This window comes from Drosophila takahashii, chromosome 3L, assembly GCF_030179915.1.
Source record: "Drosophila takahashii strain IR98-3 E-12201 chromosome 3L, DtakHiC1v2, whole genome shotgun sequence".
NCBI classification, from domain to species: Eukaryota; Metazoa; Arthropoda; class Insecta; order Diptera; family Drosophilidae; genus Drosophila; species Drosophila takahashii.
The window spans coordinates 1,072,375-1,095,758 of NC_091680.1; the positions used below are offsets into that span (position 1 = coordinate 1,072,375).

The 23,384-nt window shown below is 39.9% G+C and overlaps 2 protein-coding genes across 2 annotated transcripts; both read right to left on the reverse strand.

Moving 5' to 3' along the window:
• Nucleotides 1-231: 231 nt before the first annotated feature.
• On the reverse strand, nucleotides 232-7,648 carry LOC108069450 (mediator of RNA polymerase II transcription subunit 15). Its single transcript, XM_017159544.3, has 2 exons — nucleotides 7,409-7,648; nucleotides 232-1,998 (listed from the first exon to the last, which is right to left on the reverse strand). The coding sequence occupies exon 2, from the start codon at nucleotides 1,866-1,868 to the stop codon at nucleotides 315-317; it is 1,554 nt and encodes a 517-aa protein (XP_017015033.2). The 5' UTR covers nucleotides 1,869-1,998; nucleotides 7,409-7,648; the 3' UTR covers nucleotides 232-314.
• Nucleotides 7,649-16,890: 9,242 nt separating this feature from the next.
• On the reverse strand, nucleotides 16,891-22,019 carry LOC108069463 (uncharacterized). The gene is made up of 3 exons (XM_070215736.1): nucleotides 21,901-22,019; nucleotides 21,744-21,835; nucleotides 16,891-18,592 (listed from the first exon to the last, which is right to left on the reverse strand). The coding sequence occupies exons 2-3, from the start codon at nucleotides 21,753-21,755 to the stop codon at nucleotides 17,108-17,110; spliced, it is 1,497 nt and encodes a 498-aa protein (XP_070071837.1). The 5' UTR covers nucleotides 21,756-21,835; nucleotides 21,901-22,019; the 3' UTR covers nucleotides 16,891-17,107.
• Nucleotides 22,020-23,384: the final 1,365 nt, after the last annotated feature.

Sequence of the window (23,384 nt, forward strand, 5' to 3'; positions counted from 1 at the left end):
ATCTAAACTTTCAAAATATTTACTATTATAATTATAGCTAAGAGCTTTTATACCTCCCTTCAAAACAGCTGTCTATTTCCACACTTTGAAAAGTAAATCCCATCCACATAGACCAAAAAACTCTTTTAAGGTTCTTAAAATTCCATTTTAATGTTCTTATGGTAATTCATAAATTAATGAGTTATGTTCAGCTTTATGCGAGTGGAGATTCTGGGTAAACCTAACCTCGTTTGGTGGTATTGATAATACTACTTGATACATATGTACACTGTTCATCACATTTGTGTTTTGTGTTTGTCCTCGAGAGTTTAAGATTAACCCTCGACCAGGGTGGCCTTGTCCCCCTTGCGCAGCACCAATTCCAACTGGGAGAGCAGACCGATGGCCCGGAAGTTCTCCTTGAAGAGCACAAAGTCCTCCAGCGGTTTTAGGTACTCCAGTGCCTGGTGATAGCTATCCAGTTCCTTGAGCATGGCCATTGCCTTCTTATCCTCGGGTTCCGGGGATGTGTGGCCATTGGAGGTGGAGGATCCATTCGAGATCTTCTTGGGCGAGGCGGGAGCAGAGGTGGATTTGGTTGCAGGAGGAGCTGGTGAATCCTTTCCCTTAAGAGAAAGAGCTGGAGTGGATTTGCCACTCGGTCCACCTCCCTTTGGGGCATTCTCCTTGCTGCTGGCACTGTCCCTGCCCCCAGTATTGTTGTTATTCTGCTCCTTGGGACTGCAACTCCGACTGCCCTTGCTGGTCAAAGAGGTCTCAGCCATGGGATTCGGTGGCGAGGTCACCGACGCGTTGATCTCCTGCACTTCATCGTCGTCTGGTGACTCCATTTTGGGTCTCTTGGCCAGCTGAACGGGCTGGAAGGGACTGGCCCGCTGGGGAGGAACATTGGGGGGCAGTTGCGGCTGAAAGGGTTCTCTTTGGGGCGGAAATTGCTGTTGCATCTGCTGTTGCTGCTGCTGCTGGAGTTGCTGTTGCATTTGCTGCTGATGTCGCTCGAAGTAGAAGTCATTGAAGCTGGCAAAGGGAGGCGGAGGATGACCTGGATGCCCGGGAAATGGTGGCCAAGGGTGACCCATCTGCTGCTGCTGTTGCAAATGTTGCTGCTGCAGGGCAAAGTGTTGCTGTTGCTCCTGGTAGCTCTGCTGCTGCTGCTGCTCCTTGACATCCATGCTGTCGTCATCCTCCTCGTATTCCCCGTATTGCTGCATATACGACATGTACTGCTCCGGCATCTCCTCCAGCTTGGCCACCCGTTCCGCACTGGCTGGAGGAAATAGATGAGCGAGATCCTGGACAATGTCGGGTATCCACAAAGAGGAACCCAGTGGCTTCAACTGATTCCCAGCCAGCTTCTGAGCGAAGCCTTGTAAATGCGTCTCCCTAAAGCGATTCAGCCAGCGATTATCGGCTATAAACGAGGTGCTTCCAATCACCTGCCTCGCATTCTCCGCCTTGTCCTTAATCATCCCGTGGGTGATGCTCCCCCTCAGCTGGGGATTGATGTTCGCCCGCACCAGCCACTCATAAACCACCGCATTGATATAAGCACACTTCCTGCTCCGCTCGATCTCCTCCACCATCGCCTGCTGCTCCACTGCCTCCAGATTGGAGGGCACTTCCAGGCGCAGCGTGGGCAGGGCATTCGACTGCAGTCGCCTGCCGCCCAAAACACTCGGGTCAAAGTGCAACGCACACACCACCGGCTTCTTGAAGGGCACAATCCGACGCAGAGAGGCGTGGCACGCCTCCTTCCACAGCTTGTGGAAGGGATTCTCCGGGCGCGGGAAGGCGAAGAACTGCATGCTCGGGTGCTGGCGCGAATTGGACAGGCAACCGATGATGCAGCACCGCCGGATCGTCGGCATCTCGACCTGCGGATGCCCTGGATGGAATTGCTGCTGTTGGCCCCGAATCTTAAGTGTTGGATTGCTGGCGTTGCTCACGCTTCGCCAGGCCACGAAATGGAAGGAAAATTAAATAAAACGCCACCGGAATCTGAAAGAAAAGGTGAACAAAAATTAAATAGTGAATAATAATATTAAATAATATTATGTTTAAATATTTTAAATTCAAAACTTGTACCCGCCTTTTCACAAAATACCGCTAGTTGCGTAAGTCAGGTCTGGCAACCTTTAACCCTTTTGTTTTGGCGCTCTTAGCAACAAGTGTCTCGATTTGAATTTGTTTTGGAAAATTAAGTTGGTCTAAATATGGTCATTCCTTATTGAGCTCGTTATTAAATTCCCAATCTATTGGCATTCAAATCTTAGAACTTTAGATTTTGACAGTTTTTTTTTTTAATCGTAATGTAACTTCTAATAAAAAATTCAAAAATTGGCGAAAATACTTTTCTAAATAAATGAGTAAAACAGTCGTTCCTTTAACTGGGACAACCATTTTTAAAAAATTACGATAAAAAACACATAAAAAGTCCTGTTTTTTTGTAAAGGTCCTATTTCCTAATCGCTAACAGGTTTGTCCACAAGAATTAAAAAAATTGTCATAATATTTATCGTCATATTTTGATTACAAACAAATATTGATATAGAGATAAAAAAGTCTAAAATGAGTAATTTAGCTAACAGCATAAAATTAACTTGATGATCTGAATGATTAACATGTGTAAATTCCCCGATCGATCGCAGTTTCTCAGAACACAGATATTTACTCCGAACCAATGAATCAGCTATTCGACAAGGACAACTGTTATAAATGATAAATAAATGTATAATCAATTCGGCGAACGTGCTAGTGTTTATCTCCGGGGACTCGAAACTCGAGCACATGACTCATCGAAATTATGACAACTCAAAAGCATTAACATAAAGAGGTTATCAGAGAATCTGAATCTTATATAGACGCAAACTGGAGGCCTTCAAATAGCATCTGCCAATAGCACGAGCACTTTGGAGAGAAGAAGATACAACAGCTATAGATAAAGATACAGATACACACGCACCACAGAAAGCTATAAAATTGCTGATAGTTGAAAATCGATACAGCCCCCAAAAAACCAGAAAAGCAGAACCAAAGCCATACCTCCAGAGCCCCCTATTTGGGAAGTATTCTCCGCTCACGAACACACACCCACTTGTGTCTTGTATTTCAGATATCGCTCAGATACACACTGCTGGGGATTTTCACAGAGATGCCTGGTTAAAGCGAACGTCTCAGTGCCGCGCCTCCTTTTACCAAACGCCTCCAGAGAGATATATACGCCTTTAGAGCTAAGCTGAGTCACGGAGTCACGAAATCCCAGGTGGGTTGACTCAGAGCCGGTCTTTGGATTAACACAGACCCCCAGAGATCGAGATCGGAATCGAGATGACTTAATGCGAACAGCATGTCCGTTTCGTTTTATTCTCACAGCGAGATTTGTCTTCTTTAGTTTTTGGTTTTGGGTTAATTCCTTGACTTTCACTGTACTTAAAAACTGGCTATAATTAATTTTAAACTTGTTTTTAAAGTTCGATCGAATAGTTAGCATCTTATCATTTTGGCAATGGGAAATAACTTGTGCTGGATTAAAGTGTTATATATAGAAACAACAATAAGTAGTTATAATAGTCAAATGGGAGTAAACTTTTCTAATTTTAGAAAGATGATAATTAAAACATGGTTTTTGTTTATTTATTACTACTCTTATATGGAAAGAAGGATGTTAAAATGTATTATTTTAGCTATTTTCTATTACATAAGAAGTAACTAAAAACCATATAAGGGTCTTTTCTTATGAAATTTTTATTATGAGAAATTCGAGGCAATTTGGAACATGAAATAGACATAGAGGAAGAAATCTCAGAAGATGTCGATATGGGGGTTGAATCATAAGTGTTTCCAAAATTAATGAGAATTCTAGAGCTGGCTAATCTCAAGATCCGTTTATCTTGGCTAATAATGAAAATCCTCCTTTGTTGCTCTCATTATAGAAGTGAATTTCCTAGATTGTAAAGGCAAACTTGACAGATACGAATGGCCAAGTCCCAGGGGGGGTTTACTTGAGGTTACCACCGACCATTTCCCCAAGTTGTTGACACGGATTTACGGAACTGGGCTCTATCTCCCGGCCAGCTTAGGGGTTGCTCACTGTTCCATCGCTCTCGCTGGCTGATTCCGTCCTTTTCCCCGCCCTGGGCAGCTGTTCGCTCTACTTGAGCAAAGTTTTTGTGCCGGAAACTTCTTGGCAGCAGCGCTGCCGGCGTCAAAGTTTCGCAGCCCGAGAAACCCAAGCTCGGTCGAAGTTCGGTTCCGAAGGAAAAGGAACCCAAACCCAAGGAACCCTTCCACTTTTCCATCTTGAAAATATCTTATGCTCGCACCTTGACACACACACACTTGTACAGCGACTGCGCTTCGTCTATGTCTTGAGTGTCCGTGTGTATATCCGTATATCCGTATATCCGCACACACACACACCGAGCCAATGTCGAGTGCACTACACCATCAATTCCAATTCAAATCTCCCCTGACTGACTCGCTTTATAAATGGTTTTATATTTCCTTTTATGTCGCTCTCTATGGCCCAAGCTATGGCTATTGCTATTGCTATGGGTATGGCTATGGCTATGGCTCAGACTCTGAGGCTCTGAGTATGGCTATATATTCACAGCAGCGGCCAAGGCAATAGTGGTTTGGAAAAGTTTTGGAGATGTATCGAATTTTATAGGATTTAAATTTAGGTTTTTTATTAATTTAATTATTTATTGCATTTTTAACAGTAATTTAAGTTGCCATCTTGCTTTTTGATCTCTTTTTCGATTTCGAAGTAATTTCGAAAATAAGCCATCATGCTTTTTACTCTTATTTTCGATTTCGAAGTAATTTCGAAAGTAAGCCATCTTGCTTTTTACTCATATTTTTTTGATTTCGAAGTAATTTCGAAAATAAGCCATCTTCCTTTTTACTCTTATTTTCGAATTCTAAATAGTTTCGAAAAGGCGCCATCTTGCTTTTTACTATTATTTTCGAATTCTAAATAGTTTCGAAAAGACACCATCTTCCTTTTTGCTCTTTTCCGATTTCGAATTATTATCGAAAAACGCCATCTTGCTTTTTGCTCTCTTTTTCGATTTATAAATATTTTCGAAAATACGCCATTTTGCTATATGTTCTCATTTTCGAATTCTAAGTAAAAAAAGGTGCCATCTTGCTTTTTGCCCTCTTTTCCGATTTCGAACAATTTTTAAAAAGACTCCAACTTGCGTTTGTCTCTCTTTTTCGATGTCTAGTTTTTTACGAAAATATATAAAATTCAATTCCCAATATTAACTGTATGTTTAGTAAATATCAAATATCTCTCATTTTCCAAAGATATATTAATTTTCTCTAAGCGCCACTAATATTTTGTCGGCGGCTGTAAATATATACAGAGCATCGGATGCGGACGTTGGACGTGGACGTGGATGTAGCTCCAAGTACGAGTATCTCGACATCTCAGCTCGCTCAGTTCAGTTCGCCTGTTCTGTTCTGCTCAGTTCAGTTCAGTTCTTGCCTTTCTTTCCCTTATATCGATTGGCACTTTATCTTAATCGCCTCGAGAGTTGTCCCTCGTCAGTCCCCGGGGGGATTCCCCGTGCCAGGTCCACGTCCTCCTCCTAAAGCTCCTTCACCGTCTTCCTTTTCCCTCCCTTCATTTTCCCTTCCCAATCTGCAGATTCCGATTCCCAGATTCCCCGATTCCCCTCCCACAGAGTCACCCTAATGGCTGCCTTTGCTCCTGGGTTCTTCGTGAAATTTCGTGCAGCGTCATTATCATCGGAGCCATCAAGCTGATGCTCCGGTCTGGGTTTCAGTCTCTAGTCCCAATCCCAATTCCAATTCCAGTCCCTAACCTTTGTTGGCCACATATCTTTTGTATCTCTGTATCGCAGTATCTCCAGCCATTGTTCGCCTAGGAAGTTTAGTTTTCGGTTCGGTTTTTGGCTCGTTTATGGTTCGTTTATACGTTCTACTACCTACCTCGCGCCCTTTTGTCTCCATATACCCTATACTATACCCATATTCTCTATATATATATAAGTAATTCCCCCTTCCCGGATTCCGCCGCACTGGGGATTAAGCTGGTAGTTTTGGGTTTCACTCGGTTCAGTTCACGATGTCAGGTAATTTTGCGATTGGTTTTCGTCTTTCTCGGGCTACTTGGGCTACTTGGGCCACGGGCACTGGCATGAGTTTACTTATTTATCTTATATCTCAAGGTGGTTTGGTCGTACCTTTTTGGGCTGGTTTTGGTTTTGGCTTTAGCAGCAGCGCATAAATGGATGGGATGTTATAGAGCATGGCATGCCATGATTCGAATTTCTGTCGCTCGTTTTTCTGTGTTCTGTGCTTGTGAGTTTAGTTCAGATTTGAGGGGGAAGATATGCTCATGGGAATAGAGAAAAAGACTATGTATATTATGCCTGTGTTTGTATCTCGGTTTTATGTCTATGAGGTCATTAATGTGAGATATGGATAGCGAATGTCAGAGTATTTTAAGAGATTGTATTGCCGAGGGATGGATATTGATTTTGACTGTTTAAAAGAATTTATTCAAGGCAGTAAAAAGTTGTTACAGAATATTTTTAAAAACATAAAAGAGGTTTTTGAAAGGAAAGAATATTAAGTTGGATGTTTTAATAATTTATTCAATATTGATTTTCATTATTTTATAGAATTTATTCAATGCAAAAAAATAAAAAAAATAAATAAATAAAAAAAAAAAATTTTTTTAAACAAAAAAAAGGGTTTTTAAAGTACAACATTTATTCTAATGGAGTAAACATACAAATATATAAAGTTAACTTTGCTAACATAAAACAAGTAATGTCACAGAAATATCAATTAGATATATTACACTTCAATATTATATCCTTATTGGCACTTGATCATCAACAGGACCACTTTAATTCAATGAAGTAGCTTTCCATAAGCAGCTTTACTTATTAGTCATGCCCCATTTAGTTCCGAAACACACCCACTCCGATTGCCGATTTCCAATTGTCCTTGGCCGTTTCAAGGACTCTCGATTCCCGAGGAGCACGTTCATTCAATTGGCGCCAAATCAGCGGGCAATGTACCCTTATCACACCCACTCACCCACAAACAAGTAAACAAATAAGCTGGCGAAAACGAAAATCATGGAAATGCAAAACAAAACCAAAACCAAAACAAACCCCACAAAACGCCGCGCGGTCTAAGGAACTCAAATAAAAACAAAGGAGGGGATTTTTCAAAGCCAAACACAAACACCAAACACAAACGCACATGCAAATGCGGCTTTTTTAATTGCAAACACACCACAACAATAACAAAGGCGTCGGCAGCGACGCGACAGAATCTCAAGACCCCGTTTGTTTACACCACAAAATCATCACTCATAAATCCTGAAAAAATATCACCCATCCGCACAGTGGACTCTACTCACATCCAGTGTCACCGAAAAATGCCGCCTCTAAAAAATCCAGGCCTCTGTGGGTTAAAGTTAGTGTTATTGCCGCGATATATATAGTATCGTATATATTCCGAACCACCGAGGGAAAAATCTGCGGACGCGATGCGTGAACCGCCGCCAACGAACGTTCAACACAGAGTGTACGAAACCGAAACTAGCGACATCATCATCGCCACAGCTACGGCTACAGCTACGACTCGACGAACGACCCCGACCGACTCGTTTTTCCCATCTATAGGAAATATTTAATCCCAAACAAGCCATGCCAAACCAAACCAAAAACCTAAGGCACTGCCAGCGATGCAGCGACAGCGGCCGAGGCAGAGACGCCGACAGCGCAGCAGCAGCGACTGAAGAAGCGAAGAAACTGCGGCAAGGACGGCTCGATGCCAAGAACCTCTCGACCTGAGATGCCAAAGATGCCTTGGAAACATGGCTAGAAAACAACTGAGTTCGAACAGGTGGAATGGGAAACTGAAAAAGGTTCAAAACAAACTGCACTACGAAATAGGTAATTTTGTCCGCGAGTTTAGGTGTCCGCTCAAGAGAGAGATCTATAGTATCACTAAGCAAAAGGAGTATAATCATTTTTAAAACCGATTTGCCAGATATACTTAATTAGTTTAGGTCATAGAGCTCTATAAAGTGCCAAATTTCTAAATAACTAAAATGATAATAATAAATATCAATACTGAAAATATACTCCTATTACTAAGTCTAAAAAATCTATTAAGCTATCTATAGAACTATAAAACTCCTTATGGGAATTTATTAGTTTAAATTTCTCTACTAAGTTTTCCGATTAAATTTCCGATCCTCATTTTCACAAAAATCATAGCATGCTTTCCGGGGACCAACAGTGGTCTACAAAAATCGAACCCTGAAGTATAATATTTGTCCAATCGATATGAAATTTGGTATGTAGGTAGGTATTACCAATTAAAGTAGAGAGAAATTTGCCTCTTTCAAGAAACTTAACTCTTACAGATAGTAGCTAGAAAATAACCAGACTCCCAGCTCTGCTCCACCGCAGTCGACGCTGGCGTCAGCGCAAGACGTGAAAAACAAACAGGCAGAGAGCGACAACAACAAAAGTAGCAAAAGTACCAGGCGACCGAACGTGGAAACGCCAGACTGAACGGGGGTGGCCGTGTCAGTTGTCGGGGGTCTCGTCTGTCCGCCGTCGGCGATATACGCCCGAAGACCCGAGCTCTAAAATCCAACCGGCCGAACCCAACGCAACGAATCCGAAGCCCAACCTGTCATCTCGTCCTACCTTTTGGGGTGCGTTCAGCGTACGGCTTCAGTTTGGGGCGCTTGTACATAGAGCTCTCCGATGGGTTTTTCGGGTTTTCGGGCTTACGTAGAGCCCGCCATGGTAACTGCCTCCCTTCCACTCCAACTCACCCATTGATTCCATCTCGGCGTGGTTGTGTGTGTATCTGTATCTCTCTTCTGAGGTGGATGAGTGGTTTCGGTTCCGGTGGGTCTGACGAAATTCGCTTGGAATTCCGGTATCTATATGCTTGAGTCAGATATATCTATCTACGGGCGTTATGGGTATACACACACACGAAGAAACACTGGTAATTATACCTATTTTTGGGTATTATTATTGACTTTTTCGACTCTATAATGGGTATTGGGGTGGACCTTATTCGGAAACCGTTTATGATCAATTTTGAAATATCTTTAAAAACGATCTTAAAAAAAGTTTTTAGTAGTTTTTAATTGGAACTGAAAAATATAGAAAACTTTATTTTTTTAGGGAACTTTGAACATTTTTAATAAAAAAGGAATATTTCGAAAATTCCCTACTATTCGGTTCTAATATTTTAATTTCGGATCATGAAATCCCCAAGTGATATATTCTATTTCCTACTTCGGTCCACTCGAATTGTCCAACTTGTAAGTTTTAATTTTCGTTTGGCACCGGTATCGATATCGGTCCAATTTAAACAAGTTTTCCTATGGATACTCCATATAAGTGAGTCGTGATGCCGAGATGCTTGGATTGGATTGGGAATCGGGTTCGGTCGCTGGGTTCTTGGGACATTCATTATAGGCATTGGAGACACACATCCGTTAGCAAAGTGCCATGGCAACTATAGTATATATATAAACATACAGAAAATCCATTCCAAGACACACACATAAATTCGAGATGCTGGCTAGCTGATATGCGGTGGCCATGTGTATCTTGTGTATATAGCTGTAACTTGAAGTATCGCTGCCCGGTTTGGTAGGTGATTGGGTTTGAGATTGGGTTTTCTCAACGAAATAAGACAAAATAACTGGGGCGGCGGCAGCGACGCCGGCAGAGGTCGAAAGCGTCTTGATGATGGATTAGTCCTAATACAAGTTGAAGATATAAATGGATAACGCTCAGTTTGGGTTCGTATTTTTCGGTTCGGTCGGTTCCCTTCCAATTCGATGCGATTTTGTCTCGGTGGTGGGAAATCGCACACACACTGGCTATATATATTAGGTGAGTGGCGTGTATATATAAGGAAAAGTATTGGAAAAGGTATAAAACCATAGCATCAACCTCTGCGGCGGGTGGTGCTAATGGGTGGTGCTATTCCGGGTTGGGTTGAGTTCGGTTGGGTGGTTTGTGCGCTTGGGGACTCTGGGTTTTCGTTTCCCCGGATGCTTGGATGCTCGGATGCTTGACGATGACGATGACTCGACTCTATTATATTATATTCCAGCAGCTATCCGCTACTGACCAGCCGGGGAAACTTTCCTACAAATGCCTTTTTGCGGCGGCGAGGCGGAGGCGAAACGAAAGCAAGGAGGTAAAAAGCCCTTGGCAACCTTTAGAAAACGAGCTGGAGCATCGAAGAAAATGACCTTTCCTTTTGCCATTTCATGACTCCGAATTCGAATCCGAAGTGATTGCGATGAGCCAGGAACGGAATGGAGGAACCCTACAAGCACACACCCTCAAGCACACACATTTGGACTCGCACAGTAATATAGAAAACAGTCGAACGTCTATAAATCGCATTTCACTAAGCCGAATGTTCTGTGGTAATGGGGCTTAAGGATCAGGATTTATGAAGTTTAGAATTTGAAATTTTCTATAATTTTAGAAATTACTTTGAAAATATTTTAAAAACATTTGGGAATTGAAAAAAAATGTAATACCTTAATTTTATAAATGAATAGAAATGTATCACATTGTCACTGAAATCACTAGGATTATTTAATCACTTATTAAGGTGCTTAAAAGTATGCAACAGTATTTAAAAGGTTTTTTTTTAAATCTAATTAATTTAAGTTATTTGGTAATAATAACGAATCAGGCAGATATTTCTGCACAAACATATTTCTAAAATATTTTTAAAATATTTATTTTTCTTTATTAAAAGTTTTAAGTAGTAATGTTCCACTGTAAGTGGGAGGACCGCCCACTCGCTCTGAGCTCGACTAAGCTCATCTATTATGACCTTTTTCTGGAGAGATGCGGGGATTTAGCCATGGAATTTATTATGGTTATGTATTATATTGAACCTATCCCTCTCGCCCACTTCTTTCCCTTCACTTCTTTCCCCTCCCGGGACAAAGTGAGCTTTGTGGAATCGTTGCCACGACCCGAGATAGTATTTTCCCATTACCTTTTTTGATTAGGTCCCGGGCCTTGGCCCCTGTTACCCGCTGGATTCCAATTGAGGTTCAGTTTTCCGTTTTTGGTCTCTGGTCCCTCTCGACTGAAGGTATGTATCTCCGCTGGTATCTCGACATCTTTGGCTCGTCGCCCCATTGTGCGCGCTATAATCTATATGTGATGTCCGCCTGCAGCGTCCGTCGGTCGTTCAGTCGGTCGGTCGGTTTCCCTGATTATCTGCAGCTATATAGAGCTATTTGTGTGAGTGTGTTTGGGTATCTATGCGACGACCGTCGCACCCAAAAGCACCATAGGGACCTCAATTTTTCCTAGTAATTTCCTTTGTGCCTTTTGCCACTCCAGTTGCTCGTTCGTTTTCCCCCCTTTCGATGCTCCCCCTTTTTAGCACAGTCGGCGCCGCTGTTAGTAATCCCAATCCCAATCCCTAGTCCGATCCCAATCCCCCCGCCGACCATGCGATGTGAACTCATGGCGGTCGCTACTACGAGTTTATTGCCATTTCCATATCGGGGCTTTACATCTCGTGTTATGCCCTGAACAACTCGGTGGTGTAATATCGCTCCATTGGCACTGTGGCATTGGATATGGAATATGAGAGTTTTTTTAACTTTAAACTTGATGATAAAATCTTGAAATATTAATATTCCTATTAGTCTTTTTTTCTTTATGCTGATTTGTTTGACAACAGATTTTGAAATTATTAAATATTAAAAATATTCAAAAGAATACAAAAATTAAATTAAAAACAAGAGAGAACGCTATAGTCGGGTGCCCCGACTATCAGATACCCGTTACTCAGCTAAAGGGAATGCGAAGGAGATGGAGATACAAGCTTTGATCCGCCGTAACTTTTTAACGAATGGTCCGATTTAAAAAATTTCTTCTACATTTCGATAGGTATTGATAAACACAACAAAACTGCATTTTTACTTTTCCAAAATATTGAAATTTTTAAAATCGTATATAAGCGATTGTGGGCGTTAGAGGGGGCGTGGCACCCTTTTGAAACAAACTTGCGCTGCGTAGGTACTCCTAGAATCTGCATGCAAAATGTCAATCTTCTAGCTTTTATAGTTTCCGAGATCTCAGCGTTCATACAGACAGACAGACAGACAGACAGACAGACAGACAGACAGACAGACAGACAGACAGACAGACGGACAGACAGACGGACAGACGGACATGGCTAGATCGACTCGGCTAGTGATCCTGATCAAGAATATATATAGTTTATAGGGTCGGAAACGCTTCCTTCTACCTGTTACATACTTTTGCACGAATCTAATATACCCTTTTACTCTACGAGTAACGGGTATAAAAATTGATTATTGACGAATTTTCTAAAAGGGACCCTGTACTGAATTAACTTTTACAAAACATGAATCATACCTCGCTTTACTTAATAATATGTAAGCTAATTAGCTACCTGCTAATGTGAAATATATTATTTGTTATTAACTCTCAGAATTTGTTCTTAGAATAATCAATAGATTGATATATTTTCCATTAACTTTATTAATTATTATTATATGTTCTAGTCTTTATATATATTTTTTAGCATGTAATTTTGAATAATGCAATTGAAAAGGCCACAAAAAACCCCTGATTATACATAAAAGTCAGCCCCACCACCTAATAGCATAGGGATTCCAAGTCCCCAGGGCTAGTCATCTCTAGCAGGCAAACATGCGCAAAACTGAACGATTTACTTTCATTCCAAAAAAGCGAACAAATCGATTTGTTCATACCAAAATCGAGCCCAAATGAAACCCAATACATGTCGTTGGCCAAGATGATTGGATTGGTATTTATAGCGGCCTACCTAAAGGAGTTGGAAATGTCAGAATGATGGGATTTTCGGGAGGTATGAAGGGAAAGGAGCTTAGACCCTCTTTTGAGTCCTCTCGACATCTTTTGCACAATAAAGATAGATAACCATCTATATAAAACGAGGGAAGACGAAGTGCGAGTACGAGAAACGAGCTCGAAACACTGGAATCGGCGCATGTCAGAAAGCTGAGGGTACAGCGTCATTATTATCATTTTCGGAACCTCCAGAGACTCAAGGGCCATCATCATCATCATCATCATCGTCGTCTGCCTACAGCCTCCGAAACCCAAGCGGCTTATGCCGAACCAACGGCCCAAATAAGAAGTAAGGGGTATTATAAACCTAAACAGAAACAGAGCCAGAGAAACAGAACCTGACTTGTTTCGCCATAATCATCAGAGATCCAGTTGGTTCTCACGTTTTCCGCTCGGAATGTACCTATATGGGCACTTCCAAAATGTCGCTCGGGACATTTGCACACCTTTAAAGTTGAAAAAAAATTGTAAAACAATGGATTTTAATTTTAATTATGGGCTTTTCTTTTCACTCTTCCCAAGCTCTATTTTTGTTAAAAATCTTGATTTTGTACCACTTTTAGTTTTTAAGATATCGGTAAAAAACTGCCGTATTCGCTCGGGACAAAAATAGAAGTGGATTTCGGGGAAGTTCATACAACACCAGAAATTAGCGAATTCTGATGGAATATTTTAATGCGATTTTTTTAGAATGTTGTTCAAACATGTCGCTGTGAAGCGCTTTTGGTTTTACGTAAAAATTCTTTGCCGTTTTATTTTTATGCAGTTTCAACCACATTCGCTCGGGACATGTCGCTCGGGACATTTTTTCCGACTGTTTTGTAAAGCGGATTTCTTTACCTCTAACTCTCAATTGCTGGATGTTTTGCTTTTAACTTAATAGTTTAGCATGTGAATGAAGCATTCAGTACAGAAAAATGTCACATATTAGCATTCCTATAGGATAAATTAACAACAGAAGACAGGTCCAAAAAATAACAAATAAATAGCCAAAAACTGATTTTTGCGTATATTAGTGGAGTTTGTCATAAAAATAATCAAACTATACTCCAAATTTGTAGTTAAGCTCAGTATCCAACTAATTAGAAACTAATATCGGGGCAAAATCATGTGGAAATATGTTTTATTCAAGTTTCAAGGTTTTTGGCTCGGTGGACTTTTTTTTGGAAGTGCCCATATATACAGAAACTTATATCTGCACTCTAGATGAACGGGCATTCGTAGAGTCGCTCTTTCAGACGGGCTCTACAGTTTTGGCGAGCCATTCGTATTTGGCATACAATGGAAACGATTATGGCATCGTCTGTGTGTTTTGGCGATTAAAGGGGTCGATTGGGTGAGTCTGGTATGATGAAAGAATCAATACGATACGTATATGCAACTAAATGCCAGCCAAAGTAAATAAGTGAAATTGAATACATTTACAGGATGCCCATGGATAGAAGGGGCGATGATGAAACAGGTAATTTCATCATTTTTGTTCTTCCCACGAAAACTTTCCCATTATATGGAATGATCTCTTAAACGTTACTCATCGATGGTGGGTAATTTAAATGTACCAATTTATTGGGAATTTACTGTAGTGAAAAGTTAGTACGCATCAAAAAGCTTTCCCGATTTCCCAAACAATGAAAAACTTTTGGAGTATATATAAAAGATAAAATTACCTTCATAAACTTTTGGGTAGCATTGCATGGCAGTTAGTCACGCCATACTCTCAAAGAGCCACCCTTGTGGATGAAACAGTGAAACTCGACGATTCCGACACAATAAAAAAGTTACACCCAGAAGCGCTATATAAATGCTGTAAATAGAATAGGCCCCAGAGCCCAGACATTTATAATCCTAATAAAATGCTATGCCATAAGATATATGATATAAAGACGAAGGAATAAAAACGCACACAAATTTAATGCAAAACTCAGATAAATTACAAAGGGCTTTTAAAATAAAAGTTTATTAAAGGGATGCTTTGACTTTCGTTAAAAAAAAATTATAAGCACCCTTTCAGAATTATTAAAATATTAAACAAAATATGTTTAAAAATTGTTTCTAGTGAATAAAAAAAAAATTTTTTTTTAATCACACCTATATTTTTATGAGTTCACTTAACATATAAGAAGGCATTATAACAGTACCCATTGAAAGAGTATTATATCATGGTTCATTGCATACCATTTTCATATTATTTCTGTACATCCACCGATCAAACATCATTGAGCTTCTGCCCCACAAAAATCATGTTAACTGCATCCAACTGGACATTTTTGCGCGTACATCCTCTTTGTCCTTCGATTGGCATATGTACTGTACCATACTATATATACCATATATACCGAACCCCGGCCAAGCTCGAGGGGAAAAGAAGAAGCAGAGGATGAGGTTGAGGTAGTTGAAGAGCTGTGAGCTGCGAGCTGTATATGTAGTCTGTCCTTTTGCTCGTCGTCGTACTATATATCCCTCGACGGCAATTCCGCTTTCAGGGTTTTATGTCAGAGCTCTTAACGCGCTGGGGTTTCAATTTTGTTTTGGGGCGCAGCCGTGTGGCAGTAACCTGAGCCAAAGTTGTGTTGTGTTTGCATTGATGTTGCTTCTTCTTCGTCGTCATCGTCGTCGTGTTCTACCTTTATCGGGGAACCCCCCGAGCACCTAACCCTACGAACACTCGTAGGTTTTCCTCTTCCGAGAGTCGAGCTATAGTCGCCGTCAGTCGACGAGTCTGACGTCGTCGGTCGGAAATCCTTGAAATGAAAGTCCTGGAGCCTCAGCTTCTGCTTCTGCTGCCCAGGAGGGCTGCCCTCGTCGGAGGATGAAACTCTGCCGCAATCGAGAACGGATGGCGTTGTAGCAATGGCAATGACGATGGCGATGTGGCGTTTCCAACGCTCCGTAGACCCGGTTGTGTAACCGTAACGCCCTCTATCCACACTGTAAAATATCTAACTAGATATCACTTAACATAAGAGGAGACTGGGGATAAAAAATATATCCCAAGTACACTGTAAATTTTAAAAAGAAATTCTTATCCCATCTAGAGACTCATGGACTCACTCTATAATATTTTATGTTTTTTGCGATTAATAAGTATAAGATAGAAAATAAAAAAATAATATTAAAAAAAAATGAGAACAAAATAACAATTAAAAAAAAAATAATAACAAAAAAAAAAATAAAAAAAAGGTGATATAGAATATTTATAATCAAAGAACCAATTAATTAATTTGATCGATGTGTAGATTAACTAAAAATAATACATATTTAAAGAATATGATTTTTCTTAAGTGCCGAACATAAAATCAATAGGAGATAAATTTTTTTCCATTGCACGTATATGCTTAACATTCTACAAGTGTGAGTGTGATTATGGGGAGTGTCCACCTCCTGGCACCGCAAAGGTCCCTTGCCGGGATGCTGCCCTGCTGGCATCCGCTCCTCGTCCTTCGTCCTTCGTCCTTCGCCGCACCACCTCCGGCTGTACTTCCCATCCAGAATTGATGTAGCACCTACGGGGCACCGTACCATTTGCAATCCCCTCGCCATCTGCCCACTTCCGGAGCTTCTGCTCCACGCACGTTCAACTGCAACTTCAACTTCGCTGCAGGTCATTCGGACTCGCTCAATCTCATCCCACAATTCACATCGCGAAAAGTTTTAGAGGACGAACGTAAAGTTTTTAGCGCTGATTGTGAGTCTCGCTGGAAAAATGCCAAGCTATTATGTAACCTGGTCAAAGACCCAAAAGGGACCTGTGAACAGGTATTCACTTTGTGTAGAACCTTGAAAATCCCAAGGGAAGATTATATTTTTAGTAAATATATATAATAACCCTCTAAATTTGTAAAGTGTTCATCCGTTTTTGTGTGAACATTTTTTAAATCGAAATCAATTTTAGAAATACCTCTTTTTTTATTTCTTATTATTTTTATTGAGACTCGCAGTAAACTAAAGTTCTTAATATAAAGGAATTCATTTGTATGTGAAAGTATAAAGTTAAGTCAACATTCATAGTAAATTAAATTTCTTAAGTTAAAGAAGTAAACGAACTTTTTTTTTACTTAAATCTTGCCTTACAAATAAAGCCAGTATTTACACCCTTCATGGGATATTTCTACTACAACAAATTACGTAAAGTTCATACACTTTCAAACTTAAGGCATAAGTATTTGGTTTTCTTCCTACTCCATGGCTTTGTCCTGTTCCTCATTCTTTTTCGCGCCGCTCTCGAAGATCTTCTCCAGCTGGGTGAGCAGCCCGATGGCTCGGTAGTTCTCCTCCATCAGGGCGAACTCCTCGAGGGGCTTCAGCAGACGCAGTGCATCCTTGTAGCTCTCCACGCAACGCGGCAGATTGGCCTCATCGCTGGTCTCCGAATAATGACCGGGACTATTGGCATGTGGTAGCTCCTCTGTGTCAGAAAATGTCTCACTGAGCGATTGAATCTTCTGAATCTTCAGGCCACAGGAGATTTCTTCTTCATCCTCCTCCAACTTCCGTTTAGTTCCCCTCTCCAGAGAGTCGTCATCCTCATCATCCTTGATTTCTATGAGCTCAGGCGGCACCTCGATGGCCACACAATCGTCATCGTCCTCGGGCTCCGCATCCTCGGGCTTTGGTTCCACTGGGGGAAAGTGGACCAGGCCCGCCTTCAGTTGATCCTGCGTCTTCTTGTGGGCCAGCGTAATCTTGTGCTCGTTCCTCCCACAATAACTGACTATATCCCGGAGATCCAGAGACAAAGGCACCCGACGACTGGTCGCCGGAACTCCCACGGAGAAGGTGAAGTTGTAGCGACTCTTGAAGTGCTTGAACCAAACTTTATCGGGGAAAAACGACTCGATCTTGAGAATATCCCTTAGACTAATAGCCACCGATCGCAGATTGTCCATGTCCAGGCGACCCTTGTTGTGCAACTGGGATCGCTGGATGTACTCGTACATGCACTTTTCCAGAAAGGCAATCTTTCGCTTGCGACGCAGGTGCACCTCATCCGAGGTGGCCTGATTCTGGGTGGAGGTGGCCACCAAAGTCTTGGTGCGATACAGGGAACGATCGACGACCGATGATCTATGCTCACTCATCTGCGACGTCATCAGGGGCGAGGCTTCCGGTGATCTCGGCACCAGACTGCAGGCCATCGAAGTGTGTCGTCCGCAGTAGGACATTATGTCCCTCAAGTCCATCGATCTCGGGGGTCGCCGGGTTATGGTGATCTGCCGATTCGACAGGGTGATGTTATAGGCCGCCTTGAAGTGATTGATCCACGGCTTGTTCGGCACAAAGCCATCCAAACGCATGAGATCCCGAAACTCTATGGCCCGGTTGCGAATCATCTCCTCGTTGATGTCGCTGTGCAGATAAAACTGCGCCCTTTGGATATATTCGTACAGGCAGTGGCCCAGAAAGTTCAGCTTGCGCCTGCGCAGCTCGGCATCCTTGTTGGCCGGCTGGCTCAGGCGGTTGGTCGCCTCCTGGAACTCCAGTATGGCCTCGCGATTCGTCACTATGCTCTTGATCTGCTCCCAGCTGCAGTTGAAGTTGCGAGCTATCTTGCTGTACATCGGCACTATGTCGTACTGCCGGATGGCGGCCACCCGCTCCTCCAGGGTCAGCACGTTCCGGATGCGCTGACCTCCATTCGGTTGTTCGTGGCCGTCGTCGGTCTGCAATTGGATGGTGGTTAATTTAGTAGTTATCATGGAAATGGGGCAGCAATTAACTGGGGCAGAAATCGATACCAACCACAATGTACCTTTATTCTAGCAAAATCCTAAATTGAGTCTTGGAAAAAATCACATAATTTATTTCACCTAATTTAAGATTATAATCCCTAATAACTAATAATACTTTTATGCTAGAAAAATCTGAAATTAGGTCTTATAAAATTAACATTATTTAAGATTATACTACCTAAGAAATAATGAATGCTATCAACACTAGTCAATATACAAAAAAAAAATCCTACTGTATAACTTTTCCTTAATCGAAAAATCGTTAATGTTTAAATTTATCATATTTTATTACATTTTACTTTGTTCAAGTATCTCTTTCACTTTTTAATTTACTTTTACTTCTTTAACTTTTTAAATTAGTCATTGTCATGGAGGAAGTAATTTAAAATGGAGGAAGTAATTGCAGAGGTTATTTATAAAACAATTATCGCAATTTGGAGAACTACACCATTACTTTTCTTATCTAGCGCTTTAATCGAAAAGGGTTAATAAAAAGTTGTAATCCTGGAGATTAATCGGTTTGTACGCCTCCTTATCGTTGAAATCGTACTATTCGGTTCAGTCTATTTTCATGCACTTAGCAGCCAAGTAGAAAGCACTGGTGAATGAAAAGAACAATTCCTAATTTTGTTGACTTTTTTAATATTTAAGTTTAACTTTGAATGAAAAATGGCGGAAAGCTATTATGGAAAAACCAAATTGATAAAACGGCTTAGCAAAGTAATTGCAATATTCATTAATGAGAACAATATGAACCTGCAATTGAACGATTCTTACACTCTTAAGATCGAACTGAAGAAATATGAAATTCAATTACATATATCTGAAAATATAGATGGGGCAAGTAATACTCAAAGCCAAAAGGAAATTTCTGTTTTAAAGGAAAAAGTGTCTAAATTGGAATGCGCAGCTGCCAGTAATAATGCAAAATTAAAAAATAGTGATAAACACATTGCCGGTCTAGAATCTAAACTTATGGATTATCGCAGAAAAATAGCAGCTCTAATTGAACAAATGGCTGAAATGGAGTACGTATCACACCTATTAAAGGAAAAAATTAAATATACAACCGAAATGGAATGTGAAGTGGCGGTCTGTAAAAATGAAATATTAACTTTAAGAGATGAAAAAGGGAAATTGGAAACTGCTGCATTTGAACGAAATGAACAATTAAAAGAGACAAATAAAGAAATCGAGCCTGTTTCCGAAAAATTTAACGAAAAGATTAAAAACACAACTGAACTGCAATCTAAACTAACAATGTATAAAAATGAAATATCAAAACTACGGTTTCAAAATTCGAAATTGGAATCTACCGCTTTTGAGAAAGGCGCACAATTAAAAGCGAAAATGCAAGAAATGGCCAGTCTAAAATCTACAGAAACGATTTACCAGCGAGATATATCGACTCTTCAGGAAAAAATGGATAAACATCAGTCAATAGTCGTCGAGCAATCTAACAAATTGGTAGATTACGATAAATACATCGCAGAATTGGAGACTAAGGCGGAACAAGACCGAAATAAAATAACAACTTTAGAGGCAAAGCTTAAAACGGTACGTTGGGATCTGCTGCTTTTAAAAAAACAAATAAGTGGAGAGGAAAGACTAAAAAGAAATGAAATTAGTAGCCCATAGACCAATTTCGGAGATTTTCCTAGGCAAACAAAGTTCAATTGGGAAGTAGTTTTTCTAAGTTCCTAAAAGATTTTTAAATAAAATAAATTACAAAAAAATATGTGTTGGAAATCTATGTTGAGCTAAAATAATAGTGATATGACTGGCACTTTCGGAGAAGTAAAGTCTAAATGTATTATTGAGGTATTGGCCACACTCATTTCCACAATCAACCATTTTCCCACCTCGCACCAATGTATTTTATAGATTTCCTTAAGCAAAGCAACGTGCAATTAGCTGGTGAGTACCTCTTGTTTTTAATATTGTGGAATTTAATTTAATTTAATTTTCTTAGCTAACGCAAAATGGAAGTCCAACGAGTTTACTATGGAAAAGCTGAATTGATCAGGATGATTAGCAAAACAATTGAAAAGTTCTTTAGTAAAACGAACCTAGCCATGAAAATACACGATTCATACATTATTAAAATAGAATTTAAGAACTATGAACTAAAAGTTCATATATCAGAAAAAACCGCTAATGAGATCAATATAGAAACACAAACGAAAACTATTAAAAAACTAGGCGAAAGAGTTGTAGACTTGGAAAGTGCAGCCGCCATAAATGACGCACAATTAAATGATAAGATTAAGTGCATTGCAGAAATGGACTCAAAAGTGAATTCTAAACAATGTGAAATATCGACACTGAAAGAAAAAATTGATGAACTGGAGACCGCTGCCTTTGAGAGTTCAAAAATATTTACCAAGAAAATAACCGAGATGGATGGATGGATGACCAGTCTTCAAAACACTATTGAGGAACTAAAAAGTGCTGCTATTGAAAACTGCATCCAACTAAATGAGAAAATTAAAGAAATTGGTTGCTTGGAATTGACTCTTAAGGAAAAAAATTCTGAACTAGAGTCTGCTTCACTTAAGTATTCAACAAAAACCGAAGAAATATCAAATTTGAACAAGAAAATTACTGAACTGGAGACCCTTGACTTTGCCAGCTTGGAAAGTACAATAAACACTCTCGTTAGTAAGGGTAATGCCTTATCTTCAGATGATGTATTTCAAAAAAGATATTTTATGAATTTGTGTAAGTTTCGGGTTACAGAACTTTTAAGAAACGAGGCCCAATGATAAAATAAACATGGCAAATTATTATTAATAAATTTCTAAAAATTAAAGATATTTGTTATGGCACATAATACTTAAAAATTGTAATTAGTTAATTCAGTATTGTCTTTTTTGTTGTTTTTTGTAGGTATATATTCTATCCTATCCTATTCAAACTTCCGATTTTGTTCTATCTCTTTCAAATTAAATAAATATTTATTTATTTATTTCTTAAAAGGGTCGTACTCTCTTTCAGTAAGATACAAAAATAGGTAAAGAGAAAAATGGCAGGTATCGCAGTCTTTGCGCTCAGGTACTCACTATAACATAAAAGTACTTACGTCAGAGAACATTTCTCACACATACAGACACATATGCGATACGCTCTTCGCCACGCTCTTTTAGCTTGCCCTCTCCGATGAAATAGCAATGTCTGAAATGAAAGTTATTCTAAATAGTTACAGCTATCAAACAATGGTGAAAATCTATCTTACATACCTTTTAGACACTGTTTAAAGCATATAATAATTACTAAACAAATGTGCAGCAGTTTTTTAGGCACAACAAACACACGAAATCGGCGGCGTCACGTTTTAAGAGTTTTCAGAGCGGTTGCGAATCGAAGACTGAAAAATATATGTACATACTGCCAGGCAAAAGTATCTGAGATCTGGACTCTCTGACGCTCTCAGAGAAAGAAAAACCGGATCTTTGCGAGCGTTACGAGAGAGAAATTTCGCTCTTTCCTCTCGCCTTGCGATCAAAACCCTCTTCTGCCCTCCCCCCGCGATCGAGTACTATATCTTTGTGGTATAGTATGGTATGGCATGGTTTGCCTGGGTTTTATTTTTAGTAGGATCGAGAGTAAATAATCTCCCGCCAAAGCAGCTATAACTGGTTTTACATGCCAAAATACACAAATCGCATTATCACTTAATCTAAACGAGAACTGGTTTGAAATTTAAAAGCTATTTCCATATATTTTTCAGGTGAATTCCTATCTAGTGCTTCACTTAACTTTTACTTACCAGCTGAATTTCTCTTCATGAATTCGTATACAGTAAACGGTCGTTATGGTGAATCAATAAAAAGGGTCTTTTAAGTTTATGTAGAACATGATCTGTTTTTGGTTAGAAGGTTTTAAATATTGTATTCGTGTTTATTACATTAAATTCATTTTTAGTATTGTATTGTATCCTTTTCCTTGCCATCTAATTAAGTTTAAACCCGACCCCATCGGATGTCTATTTCTTAAAGTTCATAAGAAGAATTATAAAGATATTTGACTTTATTTGGTATTTTAGTATTGCTTATTGTAATGCCTACTTAAACTTGTCGATTATCGCTTTTGCGCAGTTTGTATCACCATCAGATGATTTCGCCAGTTTTCTAGCAGTGTAGTAATTTGATAGTTCTTGTTGGTAGACTTTTACAAGAGACTCCATATCCTCTTCGTACTTCATCTGGCCAATATGCTCATTACTTTCCTTGAGTTGCCTTTGAGACTCAATTGCAACGGACTGCAGTTCTGAAATTTGTTCCTTCAGTATGAGTTCATTGCTGTTTTCCTTTTTTGGTGAATAGTTTATCTTAATTGTGTTCCTTAGAGTTGATATTTCTTGGTGGTATTGTAAAAGTTTACACTCCAACTTGTATATGTACTCAATGTTCTTATCGATTAATTTGGAATTATGAAAAGCAGCAGACATCAGATCAAGAATTCTTTCCTTTAGTGTCGATATCTCACTTTTGTAATTTTCCATTTTACACTCCATCTCAGTAATGCTTTTTGATCTTTCAAGGGCAGCAGACTTTAGTTCAGAAATATTTTCCTTGAGAGACGATATCTCACGCTTATTAGCTACATCTTTAGATACCAAATCCGCGATGCACTTTTTCTTATCAACTAATTGTGCGTCATTCATGGCAGCTTGAATTTCTAAGTTTGCCACTTTATCCCCTAAATTTGCAATTGTTTTCTT